At 46.9% G+C, this 13582-nt stretch overlaps 1 protein-coding gene across 9 annotated transcripts in view; it reads left to right on the top strand.

Annotated features, from left to right (window-relative positions):
- TBX5 (T-box transcription factor 5) overlaps positions 1–13582 on the top strand; it is a 62517-nt gene that overhangs the window by 41880 nt on the left and 7055 nt on the right. For all 9 annotated transcript variants that reach the window (XM_048964256.1, XM_048964254.1, XM_048964253.1 and 6 more), the window contains 2 exons: positions 1339–1430; positions 12151–12377. In XM_048964256.1, coding sequence (XP_048820213.1) covers positions 1339–1430; positions 12151–12377 — 319 coding nt within the window. The remainder of the gene's footprint in view (positions 1–1338; positions 1431–12150; positions 12378–13582) is intronic.

Here is a 13582-nt window from a genome sequence, read left to right as displayed (position 1 = left end):
GAAGGATGGTGAGTGCACGAAGCTGCTCCAAGATCAGGGCTCTCCTTGCTTCTGGCCCTGTGCTCGGACTGCCTGGCAGTGATGGAGAAAGGGAAGAAGGGAAACTGCAGCCTTTGCTGCCTATGTATTTGATATAACATGAGCTGAAGGTTGGTATGGGGCTTTGCACAGAGGCTGGACCTCTCCTCTCCCTGCAAGGCTGGTGCTCCCTGGTTGCTGACCCTGGCTGCGTGCTGCAGACAGATTCGTTTCATACAGCGGTGAGTGTATGGCTGTATTTCTGTCAAGTGAGCCAAAACTCATGCTGCCTTCACTTTGCCATGCCAGCTCTGGAGGAGCAGCTGGTGCAGGCTGGCTTTCAGGGCAGCGCACACCTGATCCAGCCTGAGCTCCGCTCTGCAGAGCCACCAAAGCACTTGTGGCAAATATGGCACAGCAATGGGAGCTCGTAAAAGATCAGCAGTATGGTGGGGAGTGTTGCTGGCCAGATGATATCTGCTTTAACATCAGCCTGAGGGTGAGAAAACCTGTATATTTGCCTAAGTCCTCAGGGGAGGTATCAGTAGGAGAGGACTGCATCTCTGTGAGCAACAGAGCTCGCTTGGATAGAGGGACATTCTCTATAGGTGATGCTTTAAATGTTTAAGTTTGGTGTTGCAGGAAGACTGAAGTTAGGTGATTGAGGAAGATTCATGCTAGCTAAATTCAGATTCTCATAGTAGCCAACTAGGAGAGCAAAGCAGTCCCCCTTAATTCATTCTATAGTTAATTGGGAGATAAACATTCCTAATCTGTTGCTGCAAGTGTGCATCTGGCAGGGGAAGCATGTCAACTGCAGTGCTCTTGGAGTGTGAATAGCTGCTCGCTACCAGACAGAGTAACCAGACAGGGTGAGCCTTGGCTGAGTTCGCTCTAGGATTTGAGAGTTTTTGGTTATAGTTATGCACAGGTGAGATAATATCTGTTGGTGTCAGTGAAATTTGTTCGGGTAATGCCACCTTCATCACCAGCCCCTCTGCTCAGTGCAGCCCTTTCTATCTCAGCTGTAAAAAGACGGTATGGATCTTTCAGAAAGCAGCTTTCCTCCAGCGAGAGTTGTGTGTGTTAGGTATGGGGCGAGCCTGAGGGAACTGAAAGGCAGGAGATACTATTCCAGTGGAGAGAGCTGGAGGACGCCCTATCTGGAGTGCTCAGAGCTTGAGCTGAAGGATGACTTGAGTTCCCAAAAGTGTCTTTCCCCCACCATCTTAACTGGCCTGGGTTTAATAAACAAAATCCCCTCTCTCCCTGACCATGCCTTGGACTAGCAATGAACCCATTGCTCTTCTTCCCTTTCAGATCACTCAGCTGAAGATTGAGAACAACCCCTTTGCAAAAGGTTTCCGCGGCAGTGATGACATGGAGCTCCACAGGATGTCCAGGATGCAGAGGTAATGCATGCCACCATCATGGGGATCTCCAGCCCCATGAGAGCTCTGGGCTCTGTTTTGTGTGTCACTGGTGGGTGAGTGAACAAGGATGTGGTGACAGTCCCTTCTCTGGCATCTTCTTGTGCATTTTACCTCAAATTGGTGAACTACCATTCCAACGTGAGGCCAACATCCACAACTTTCCACTCCAGTTTTAATGCTTGTGTTGCAGAGGCAGGGTTTGGGCCACGGGAACACAGAGCTATTGCAGAAGAGTTGGAAGATATCTTCTTCCCAGCTGGTAGTGCTGTAGAGCCAAAGGCCTCAGCCCTGTTCTGAGAGCAGTTTTGTTAAGAGTTCTCCAGATGCCCCTGGAGACTTGGTGCATTGTGTTGGTTTCTGACGTTCAGAGGGTCTTAGGCAGAAAGGATGTGTTTTCCTGGTCAGCCCTGGATTCTCGAAGCAGGGGTATAGATATGGTGACTTCAGGGTGAAACAGGAAGCTGTTAGAAAATGTTGGGATCTTCAGGGCCAGGTGGTGGCTGAAGAGGTCTTTTTGGATCTCCGTTTTGGATGTAAATACGTAGGCTGAAACTTATGCCTAAATCCTGTTTAAAAATCCTGTTTAAAGTCCTTTTCTAAATGTCAAGCTCTGCTGGTAATTAACGTCATGCCTTTCACTTGACTTGGAACTTCATACATGTGTCAAGTTACTTCCTGGTGCAAATGTTTTGCAGGAACTTTGCCATACCCGTGATTACACCTAAGACAGATGTAGAGGCTCAATATAGCATTTTCCATCCAGGAGAGCAGGAGTGCTTTAGATCCCTTATTCTCTGGAAGTAGCAAAGCTGGCTTTGAGGGGAGGGCTGTAGGGGCCATGCTGTCGCCTTCTGGAGGCATCCACCCACGGGCAGCCCAGGAACCTGGAGCTGATCCCTCCAGGCTGTAAGTGGTTGCTGCTGCCTTGGGAGCTGATGTTTATGCAGATCCACAAGTCGTACAGTTGCTGTATTTGGTGTCCCATAGATCTTACAGCCATGCAAAAGGAGGGCACCAGATGATGCCTGTAATCCTGCAAACCCAGAACCTTATTCAATACACCCATAAGCTTACCCAAATGGAGTGGGCAAGTGTCTGCTTGCGTGCAACCATTCTCAGGATCAGATCAGAAAAAGCTTCTGTGTATATATATATAAAGCACTTACTCTTCTAATTCCATGCCATCCCTGCAGGTGGTGTTCCCTCTGCCCACCCTCTGCACAGATCCTATTGGCACAATGTCTCAATGTCTCAATATTTATTTATTTATTTATTATTCTGGGGGGTGCACTCAGTTGAAATAACTTTGCTCCCTCCCCCAGTGCCAGCCTTCCAACTTTTACTGGAACTTGAGTAATGATGTCCCGGCACCCTTTTTTTTTTTTTTTTGCTGCTAAACTACCCTTTCATTATGGCCAATGGGAAGATTTGAAGGTTTACATTCATTGTGGGGTTTCTGAAGGAGGAGGGAGGAGGCAAAACAGTGAGGACTATTAGAAGGGCTTCATGACATATGAAGAGCATGGCACCTAGCCATGCTGAGCTTGTGCTAAAAATGGCTTGGCATTTTTCTGTGGGGCCTGTGGTCATACTCTGATACAGTGAACAGAAGCACTTGGAATATATAAACACACATGCCCAGACCTGACATGGTGGAAAGGGTTAAAATCCACAGCCTTGACTTAATAGGACAATTTCTGATGCTTGTTTCCTTAATAACTTATCCTCTATACGGATTACACAGAAATAATTTTGTACCATTACAAAGATGTCATTTTTTTAACAAGAGAGCAGGATTGGGTTATTATATTATGATGAAGACACACCCAGGGTTGTAAATACAGACAAATCAGAACTCACGTTTGTGGGCTTTTTCTGTATTGCAACCCATACAAAATGTATTAATATATCAAGACATGTAAGTGATGTATACATGAGATAAATAACCATTCAGCACTGGGTATGTTAGAGAAGCTCAACCTACGTTTGTGGTTTTATGTTTCATATATAAATATATGTTTAAGTACAATGTATGTGTGTATGCACACGTGTAGTGAGGCTGTTTTCTCCACTGGCTGGCAGATGTTGGTACATGGGCTTCGAGGGAGTGATGGCTGCGTGTGCTCCCAGAGAACATACTTTTAGGGCAGTTTCTTCATAACAGGGAAAAGAAGGTAGCTGGGAAAAAAAACCACGCTTTTACAAAACAGTGCACAGCCTTTAGTACTGGGAAGCGGTGACCTGACATTCATCAGGTCACTGATCATCTCATTAGAGGGTGTAGCCATGGAGGGAATGAATTTTTCATGCTGAGGAAAGCCTAAGCACCTTTGTTGTCTTAACTGTGTCCTAACTTCCAGTGCAGAGGGACATTTCATAGCCAAAAGCAGAGCTGAGAACCCTGCCAGCAGGCTGTGTGGGTTTGAGGAAAGCCATTCCAGCATGGTTGGAGTGCTCCCCTTCTCACCCCCATCACCTGCATGCCTTGGGGCAGTGCTGGAGAGAGGCCTGAGCCCTGAGATGTGCTCCCAGCACAGATCCTACTGTGTCTCTTGGGGCACGGACCCAGTGGCAGCTGAAGATACCATCCAGAAGCAGAGACCCCTGGCTGGGTTTCTGGGCTTTCTCTGTGCAAAAGGGGCTTCCAGAGAGCAGAACTGCTTTTGAGAAGGTGATGACATGAGTGTCATGAGTGATATGGATGTAGGTTGGGCTGAGGAACCCTTCCTGCCTTGCTTGTAGTCTGAACAATGTGCTTAGAGTAAATGTCTGCCTTTCAATAGCTACAGTTATGAGAGAGGAGCTCCACCTGGACCTGAAGAGCTGTGGCTGTCAGCAAATGTGAGCATAGGACAAAGGCTGGCTTGCTGGGTCCAACATTATTTTGCTCAGCTAAGGTCTTGCAGTGGTGTATAGCAGCTCTCAGTGATGGCAATTCCTCTGCTGAACACCTCCCTTTGGCAGACGGCAAGGGCTGGGGGAAGGAAGACAAAGTGGGGAAGGAAGACAACTTGTAGAGCCAAGTGTGAGCTCAGAGCAAGGTCTCAGGTGCCTTGTTGAGGGCTCTCCCTCCATCTCCATCTGCGCTGTGGCCAAGAAAGAGCAGCACGTTGTCCTGAGCCCCCCAGGGATGGGCGTTCTGCGGGGCGGATGTGGATGTGTGTGAGCCCAGCCCTCTCCATGGCTACTTTTTGCAAGACCTCCGTGGTGATTTTTCCCCCTCTGGTTTCCTAGAAGAAAAGTTAATAAGTCGGTGTAGGTAGAAAACTTCATTCAGGAGTGTTATTGAGCCTTTCAGCAGCAGATGATTTCATTCAGAACAAATAGCCTGGAGCTCGAGAGATCCCAATTCCAGCGCAAACAGACTCCTGACACAAGTTCATTTCCCCCCTTTCTTTCCTGATGCACGTGGGACCCCATAGCTGTTTCTCTGATGGGATAAGTGTGCTGGGACAACATTCTTTTTTTAACTCTCAATTTTTTTTTCCAAGCATGAAGTCAGTTTTTTTTTTTTTTTTTTTTTTTTTTTTTTTTGCTTTCCTGATTATTTTAGGAAAAAAAAAACCCAAACAAAACCAAACCAAACCAAACAAAACATACTACAGGAAAATGCATAGGGAATACGTTATACTACATCTGCATCCTGTGGTCATGCTGCAATTGAAAGGCATAAATCAGGTGAATAGAACCACGTGGTTGTGGTGCTGGGAATATCAGGCGAACTAGTTCTTTCAGATCTGTTGCTGTACTGCAGAAATCCCTTCTGGCTAGTCTGCCTGTGAAAAGGGAATTTGGTGCGGGAAGAAAGAGCAAAATGCACAGCAGAAATCCTCTCAGATGATGAGGTCTGCATTGCAGATGCCAGCGTAGGGCTTCACCCTTAACAATTTTCCATGCATGGCAGTCAGAGGAGCTGTGCTAATAGATTGTGGCTACAGAATGAGCTGGGAGATTGCATGCAAGTTGTGGCTTTTATTTATCTTTTTAATCTGTAATTGCCAAGAGACAGAGGGGGAGAAGTGTCAGTGAGTCTGGGGCTAGGGCACTGTGACAGAGCAATTCCGTTCAACCCTTTAGCCAACTTTACTGATCATTTGCAATTCCTGTTGTCTGCTGTGATTGCTACGGGTGCTGAAGAGCTTCTGGAAATCTCAACCCCTTGTTACCATTCATTGGAATTGCTGCAATTAGTCCTGGAAGCTCCTCATTGGGAAAGCTTTTGAGTGGAAAGACAGTGAGGTGGAAGGGTGGCTCTCAGCCCCCGTGGTGGCTGCCCTGAGCCTTTTCTAAGTGAGGCCCAGAGCAATGCGCTCAGCGAAGGGCAGAGCGGCAGCGTGATTCACAGATGTGGCTCAGTGCTAAGGATGTCTTTTCTCCATCAAGGACCTTGAGCCATCGCTTGCTTCCTTTGGCATCAATCGACAGTAATCTTTGGAACGATTCCAAATATTTCCTGGTGTAACTGAGAACAGAAACTGGGCCAGACTCACAGGATATACAAACAGTGCCATGATTCAGAACTGGTACAGCAGAGAAGATGCCTGCCTGTAGAGGAAATGGATGAGCCTTTAGGCTCTAAAAATGTGATATACCCCAACTTGCTGACATCGTGTTGGACTGATGGGCCCTGTTCTGTGTCCTGCAAGTAGGTCTCAGTCCACCACAAACAACCTCGCTCTCCTTGCATCTTCTCCTTGCATCTTTACATCCACTTTCATTTCCCATCTTCCATCACTGAAATCTCCCAAGGGCTACATACTGTCTGAAGCATTTTCTGTGCAAGGTTTAGGGTTGTAACATCTGTTGGAGAGATGACGTTTTCCTCCAGCAAACGTCCCTGAGGAAAGTTTCCTGGTCAAAACCCCGGTGGAAACCATAGTCTTGAGCTGAATTCTGCAGAATTTGATGAGATTCAGATGAAATCCAGAATAAGACTCTGTGGATTTCACTGGAGGGTATCCACCGTTCTTTTAAAGTGAGATATTCACAGGGTACTGCAATTTCTCCCACTGCTGGATCTGTTCAGCAGGACCCAATCTGCAGAAGTTCTGCCCAGCATTGATGTCTGCTGATGCTGTCTCTGGCCAACGTCCATTTTCCTTACCCTCCCGAGTTCCTATTACACGAACAGCAGTATTTGTCTGTGGCACTCCAGCTTTTCATCTGCCCGAAGATGAGAGCTCTGGATTTCTAGCAATTTTACCTGTTGGTTCTTTGGGTTCATTGCAATGGGCTCTTTGTGCTGCCCTGCTCACTGAGTGACAGGGGCATTGGTATCTAACACAGATGTGCCCCCAAAACAGCTGTGTTGGTCCGCTTCACAAGTTGGTGAGGAGGTCAGGACGTCTGATGTGTTGGTGGAGGCTGTTGCTGTGAACAGCCTTCCATATTTCTCTGGATATTTGGACTTATTCTAGTAGACATCCAGTCTGGGGCATTGTTTTCTGTGGGGCTGGCCTGCAGTCCCCATGCAGAGAGAGCTCATATTTGATCTGCGCTAAGACTGAAGGAAGTACTCAGTAGTCCCCCTCCCTCTAAGTCTGTCCTCTCACGCTGTAGATTATCCACCTCAGACTCTCCAGACAGTCTCCTGAGAGAGGTTTGGTTTTATTACAGCATGTTGGAAATAAGCTGAAATGAATGCACAGTGACAACTGGCAATTGTTTGCTGGTATTTTTTCTTTCCTGGGAGATGTTATACTTATTGCAGTCACTTATGTTCTCTTCCTCTCTATATCTTCTGTGGCTTACTTTCATTTCTTTCCTACTCTCAAATCTCAGCAGGAAGGACAAAAATTGGTGGCCTGGGTAATACAAAATCAAATAACTTTGAGTTTTATTTGCACATCTGGAGTAAGGATCTGATCCTGCATCACCGCATCCATCGGTGCTGAGTGGGTGACTTAAATTTTATGATGCTTTAGAAAGAGAGAAGAGGCATCCAGTATTGGCCACTGATACACCACAGGTCAGCCTAGAGGGTAGGAGCTGCCATCACAAAGAAGTTGTAGATGGTGCTGAGCCTACAGCCTCCACAGGATAATATGAAAACATGGCAGCAAACCATAGGGACATCCTCTTCCATCTCATGTCTCATCCTGACCCCGAAGAGATATTGTAAAATCTTTGGGATCTGGTACTTAATGGCTATTTTGTGTTCTCATTACTGTTACTACAACAGCTCTGAAAAGCTTGGTACCCCTTGCTTTGTGGCAGAAATATCAGAAGAACCATAGTAGAACCGTTTGCTTAGGGCCACCAGGGACTGGATGTTGCAACACAGAAGATTCCAAGTTATAAACTGAATTTACGGAGAGATTTTAAACTTCTTGTTTTTGTCTGCTAGCTATGTTTACTATGCAATGACTTATAAATTAGGGAACTCCAAGTCTGCACATGAAAATATGTTGAAAATTCACTATTCTTTTGCAACACAGTGATAAGCAGGAAAGTGAACTGGAAGATATACAGTTATCATTTTCTGTGAAGATACACATTTATCATTTTCCACAGGTTTTATTAGTGTGCGGAGGCCACACAGGTTTATGACTCTAAGATTACAAAACCTCCTTGAACTTCCTCCTCTGAATCCTTTCTAGATACAAATTGGTGGCATAAGTGACCGCATCGTGTCCTGGTGAGGGTGTCATTTGGCCAGGGAAGGGGGAAGATGCCATGAGATGTGACAGTGGGAAGGATTTTGCTAATCTCACCTGGCAGAGCTCATTTTGTGCCCCACACAGCACTCCTGCTTCCTCCCAGTCCTTCTCTGCTGTTGTAATACACGAGCTTTGGTAACCAAATGTTCATTAGCACTAACTCAAACTCAAAGTGTATCAGTCACATCTCTTCCCTTGCAAATTCTTTCCCGAACCAAAGTTTTTTGTTCTTCTAATTTTTTTTTTTCTTCACTAAAATGTAGTTCATTAATGATCCCATATAGAACTGTTGCTCATGCTTGTTCAGGAACAGCAATCTCTCCCTTGCTGTGCAGACAACCTCCTGTCTCGCCACAGCAGTCAGTCTTCCCAGCTTCTCAGCCATTTTTTTGGACAGCAATAATTCTGGACACAGCAAGCATTGTGTGCCAGCAGTGAATGAAACCTTTAATTCTATTAAACTGTGGCCCAGGATTGCAACTGGCTATTCTGGGATTAGTGATTTTTAGGTATTCACTGGGAAAAAGAAGGAAGGAAGGAAGGAAGGAAGGAAGGAAGGAAGGAAGGAAGGAAGGAAGGAAGGAAGGAAGGAAGGAAGGAAGGAAGGAAGGAAGGAAGGAAGGAAGGAAGGAAGGAAGGAAGGAAGGAAGGAAGGAAGGAAGGAAGGAAGGAAGGAAGGAAGGAAGGAAGGGAGGGAGGGAGGGAGGGAGGGAGGGAGGGAGGGAGGGAGGGAGGGAGGGAGGGAGGGAGGGAGGGAGGGAGGGAGGGAGGGAGGAAAAGAAGGAAAGGAAGAAAGAGAGAAGGAAAGAAGGAAATAAAGAAAGAAGGATAGAAGGAAAGAAAGGATGGATTTTTAAAGACCAAAAGGCAGTCTATAGTTGAGGCTGTGTATACTGTGTATTGTGTTCTTGGGAAATAGTACAAATGTTTCAAGATGACCGTAGTGCACCAAAGCAATTTCTTTCTTAGAACTCAGAGCTTGCAAGGAACAGAGAAATAGAAATACAGAGAGAATTGCCTTTGACAGTAGGGAAAAAAAAAAAGCAAAAGGAAGAGACTATTTTTGATATTTAGTTTCCTGTCTCTCACTCCTCAAATTGTTAACTCTGGGGGCAAAAATAACACCCAGTGTATTTGACTGAAATGGAAATATTTCTGTCTGAAGAGAAGTCCCTGTCTCCTGGGAAGAGAAATGTGGTGTTTCCAACTGCTCTCCCTCCAGCACATGTCCTGCTATGCTATGGAGCACCATGCTCCTCTGGCAGCCACAGAAGCTGTGGTTTCCCTGGGAAAAGCAGTTGGAAAGGAACCAGTGCTTAACAGGGGTGTGGGACCCTGACACCACCTCTGCCGGGTACTTTGGGGTAAAAATACTGCAGCTTAAGGCACATAGCTCCTTTAGAGATAGGAAATACCTTTTATTAATAAGAAACTATCAGCTCTCTGTAGTGACAGGGAAAATGTTATAGGTGAGAAGCATCAGGGTGAGGGCTGCTTCTCTGTGTTATATGATCCTTTGCACAGCAAGAGCATGATGCAAGCGGAGGTGCCTGTGAACTCCTGTGAGAGGTTACTGGAAGAAACACCTGCAAAAGGGCATCCAATGGAGGCATCCAATACCTCCACCCCAGAAGAAGGGAGAAACTGTGGCAGCATTCAGCTTTTCTGTCCTCCAAAAGAGCCACAGTAAACATGGTGTGACATCAGGCCACAGTGTGTCCCTCCTCTGTGGCAGCTCATAGGCACTCCATTGGGGAAACAAAAGGAGAACTGTGTCATTTTAGTCTGGGGAAGAGGAGGCTGAGAGGAGACCTTATTGCCCTCCTCAAATAGCTAAAAGGTGATTGCAGGGAGAGCGGAGTTTGTCTCTTCTTGCTGGTGACAGGTGATAGGACAAGGGGAAATGGCCTCAAGCTCTGCCAGGGGAGATTTAGGTTGGGTATCAGAAAGGGTGGTTAAGCATTGGAATAGGCTCCCCAGGGAGGTAGTTGAGTCACTGTCACTGGATGTGTTTTAAAACCATCTGCATGTGGTGCTCAGGGTCATGATTTAGCAGAGGGTTGTTAGAGTTAGGGTAGTATGGTCAGGTTGTGGTTGGACTCAGTGATCTCTAAGATCTTTCCCAACCTGAGCAAGTCTGTGATTCTATGTTTATATGATGTTTGGGAGAGGTCTGTGAGCTGAGGAAGAACGAATCAGTTAGTCCACATAGCAGTCTGATCAGGAAGCAGAGTCAGCTTTGGGCATCTTGTCTCCCTAAGGGAAATGTGAGGATGGCAGCTTTGGGCGTTGTGCTGGTACCATTTCCATGAAGACCCATTTGTGAAGGTGGAGCATGGCAGAAGCAGACAGCTCAAAGTTATAATCTGGTAGGGCTGAGAGGCACAGTACTTAGGGGGTTTATCTGAAGGGAGGTCTGAAGGTAATAGCTCTTGACCTTCCAGCAGGAGCTCATGCAGTGGAATCATGGATGCTAGCTGCCCACTGGTGAAGAGGTCTCCTGAAGCACACAGCACCTCCTGGCACCCGTTACTGCCTTGTGTGCCCAAAGAATGAGTCCCCACTTCCTCCCACATTCCTACCAGCCCACTTCTCTTTTTGTTCACCATGCACAGCCTGAAATTCACTTTTAGGCAAAAAGCTGCATGATTGGTCAGCTGTGGGAAGGAGCTGCAGGGCTGGTGGAGTAAGAACCCCACCTTTGGTGTAGGCTTGGCAAGTCACCAGCACCCGGGGTTTGGAAAACATTTGTGGCACAATGAGAAACACATTCACTTGGTTTTGAGCTCCTGGGTGAGTTTCCCCTCTATAACAGCTCTGTTGCTAATGGTTCTGGAAGTCACCACAGCAGTGGTTTGGATGAAAGCTCCCTGCTGAGAGTAGGTTTATATAATTGTTTTTGTATTGGTATTGTTAAATGTTGTAAATAAGTTCTGAGTTGTTGCTATGATAGGTCCTCTCTAAAAGGCCTAAGAGGAGATTCAGGGCTCCTCCTCCACACATATGTGGCCAGGCGAGCCCGTTCAAGATGGGATTGGAGGATCTACCCTTGGGCAGGTGAGCAGGGCACCTCTAAGCCATCTTGCTGCAGAGGTTGTGGCTGCAAAGAGCGAAGTTGTATTGTGATCTGGGCTCTGGTTCAGACTGCTCTGAGCCCAGCAAGTCCTTGGATTCAGCAAGTGCCTGGCCATTGTGGAAGTGGAGGACGTTAGTGTCTCACCTGAGGTCTCTGGTCTCTGAGCCCCCTACTCTTTCCTGTGAGAATAATCTTGTCCTGCCACATGTTGCCAATGTGCTTGGAGAAATGTCTCTAAAACATTGTATGCTCTTGTAGGAGAGGGATTTGGAGCCACTGTTGGCAAAGCACCACTGCTTCAAACCGGATTTCAAAACAAGGAAACAAACCACACTTTCCATCAGTGCTCACCCTCCTGGAGCGGCTCTGCTCAGGCAAATGGCTCCTCGTGATATTTTATTTCTCCGAGCACTCTGGGAGGGAGCTTGTTCTCTGGTCCAGAGATCCCCATTCAGATCAACCAGGCTGGAGGAGCCTGGGGAAAAGGAATGGGGACAGCAACCACACAGGGAAAAAGTAGACCTAAATATTTAATCCACCATCACATCAGCTTGATTCCCTGTAAGCAACTTGACGGAAATGAGCTTTTTATTTACATACATGCTCATATATATGATATAAATAGGAAGTGATTCATAAATGCCATCATATTGTGTACGTATAAATCTTATGTATTTTGCTATGACTTCATATATCTATCTTAAGTGTGGGTAAAATAAAAGTGGTGAAGAGGCAAGAATACAAGGAGAAAGATACCGAAAGGAGAGCAAGAGGGGAGAGAATGCTGCAGTGACAACATGTGATGGGGCTGCAGTCTCCTGGGAGGGGCGCCTCTATTTCTCTGAAAGTCTCATCAACACCATGACGCTAATGTGCTGCCTTCATTTATTAATTCACCAATTCTTTTTATTAATTGATTGCTTTTCTGCTTTTCTTTTTTGTTTGTTTGTTTGTTTGCTTTTAGTAAAGAGTACCCAGTTGTTCCCAGGAGCACAGTGAGACAGAAAGTGTCCTCCAATCACAGCCCCTTCAGTGGTGAGACCAGGGTCCTTTCCACCTCCTCCAACCTGGGCTCCCAGTACCAGTGTGAGAACGGGGTGTCAAGCACCTCCCAGGACCTGCTGCCACCTGCCAACCCCTACCCAATCTCCCAGGAGCACAGCCAGATCTACCACTGCACCAAGAGAAAAGGTCAGGCCTTCAATACTGCTGCTTGTGACTTTCCCCCTCCCTAGCATGACTTTGGCCATTACTTTGTAGCACTCTCTCACTGTGGGATGGGAGGCTCTGGCTTGCTTTGTGGTGCCTCTTGAAGATGGGCAAGGGCTGAGTGCTGTGCAATAGAAGTGGGGAGCAGCATGGAGTAGGGCTAGAAAACTCTTCTCACCTGTGGGAGCCTGGATTCTTTCCTCTGCCCTGGGCTGGGAGCAGCTGCTGGCACCTTCCACCCGTGCTGAATCCACATTGGGCAAGATAGCTGGTGCCGGAGATAAAGTTGACTTATCTGTCTCTGTAGCCCTCAGTTAGGGTTAATCTCTGAGTGTAGATACCTTGACAGCTTGGATTTTGTGGTTTTTGTCTAAAAATCTCACGGCTGGAAGACATTTGCCCATATGCAGAAAGCATTTCCACTTAAATGCTCAGTCTAATGAGCGGGGCATGGGATTGAAAATCATGATATCCATGTTCATTCCCCTCTGGCGTGACTGACCTGCTTTGACAGAGCTTGAGGGATCACACTGTGAGTACTTTACACTGACTGCTCAGCTCGTCCTGGCGTGAAGAGCCCGGGGTACCAGCAGGATAATTGTTCTCAGGCAGGAGCAGGCACTCTGTGGGCTCTCCCTTCCCCTCCCAGAGCAGTGGGTGTGCCCAGATGCAGAAATGCTTCAGGACTGGGAAAGCAAAAACATGAGATCAGGCCCGGACCCTCAGAGGAAAATAGGGAATTTCCAGGGCAGTGTTATGGGACAGGCAGGAGGTTGTGGCTGCCTACCCAGTTCACTTTTCTCCAGGATTTGGAAAAGCCAAAAGGAGACAGCACGCACCACAGGATTTGGCTGCACAAAGTACTGCTCCAGCCTGGTAGCCTCTTCCTACAGCAGATATCTTCCTGCTTCCCTGCAGGGTCCTATCAGCAAGCCACATGCCATTATTTTTAGCATCCTAACCCCGGGGCACTGGGATGTGCAGTGCAGACTCAGGGTGAAAGTGGCAGATGCCAGGAAGTGCTGGCAGATGGGACAGCAGGGCAGTGGAAATAGAGGTCTCACCCTTGGTAAGTCCTCCAAGTATTGTAGCATTGCATCTGTGGACATACATGTATATATGCAAAACAAAAATTGTTGAGCAATCTTAATATTTTCATGTTGTGGAGCTGAGCCAAAGAGGGAGAA

The sequence above is a fragment of the Lagopus muta genome, chromosome 17 (assembly GCF_023343835.1).
Source record: "Lagopus muta isolate bLagMut1 chromosome 17, bLagMut1 primary, whole genome shotgun sequence".
NCBI classification, from domain to species: domain Eukaryota; kingdom Metazoa; phylum Chordata; class Aves; order Galliformes; family Phasianidae; genus Lagopus; species Lagopus muta.
Note: the sequence above shows the minus strand (reverse complement) of the source record. Positions and strands in the feature narration are given on the sequence as shown.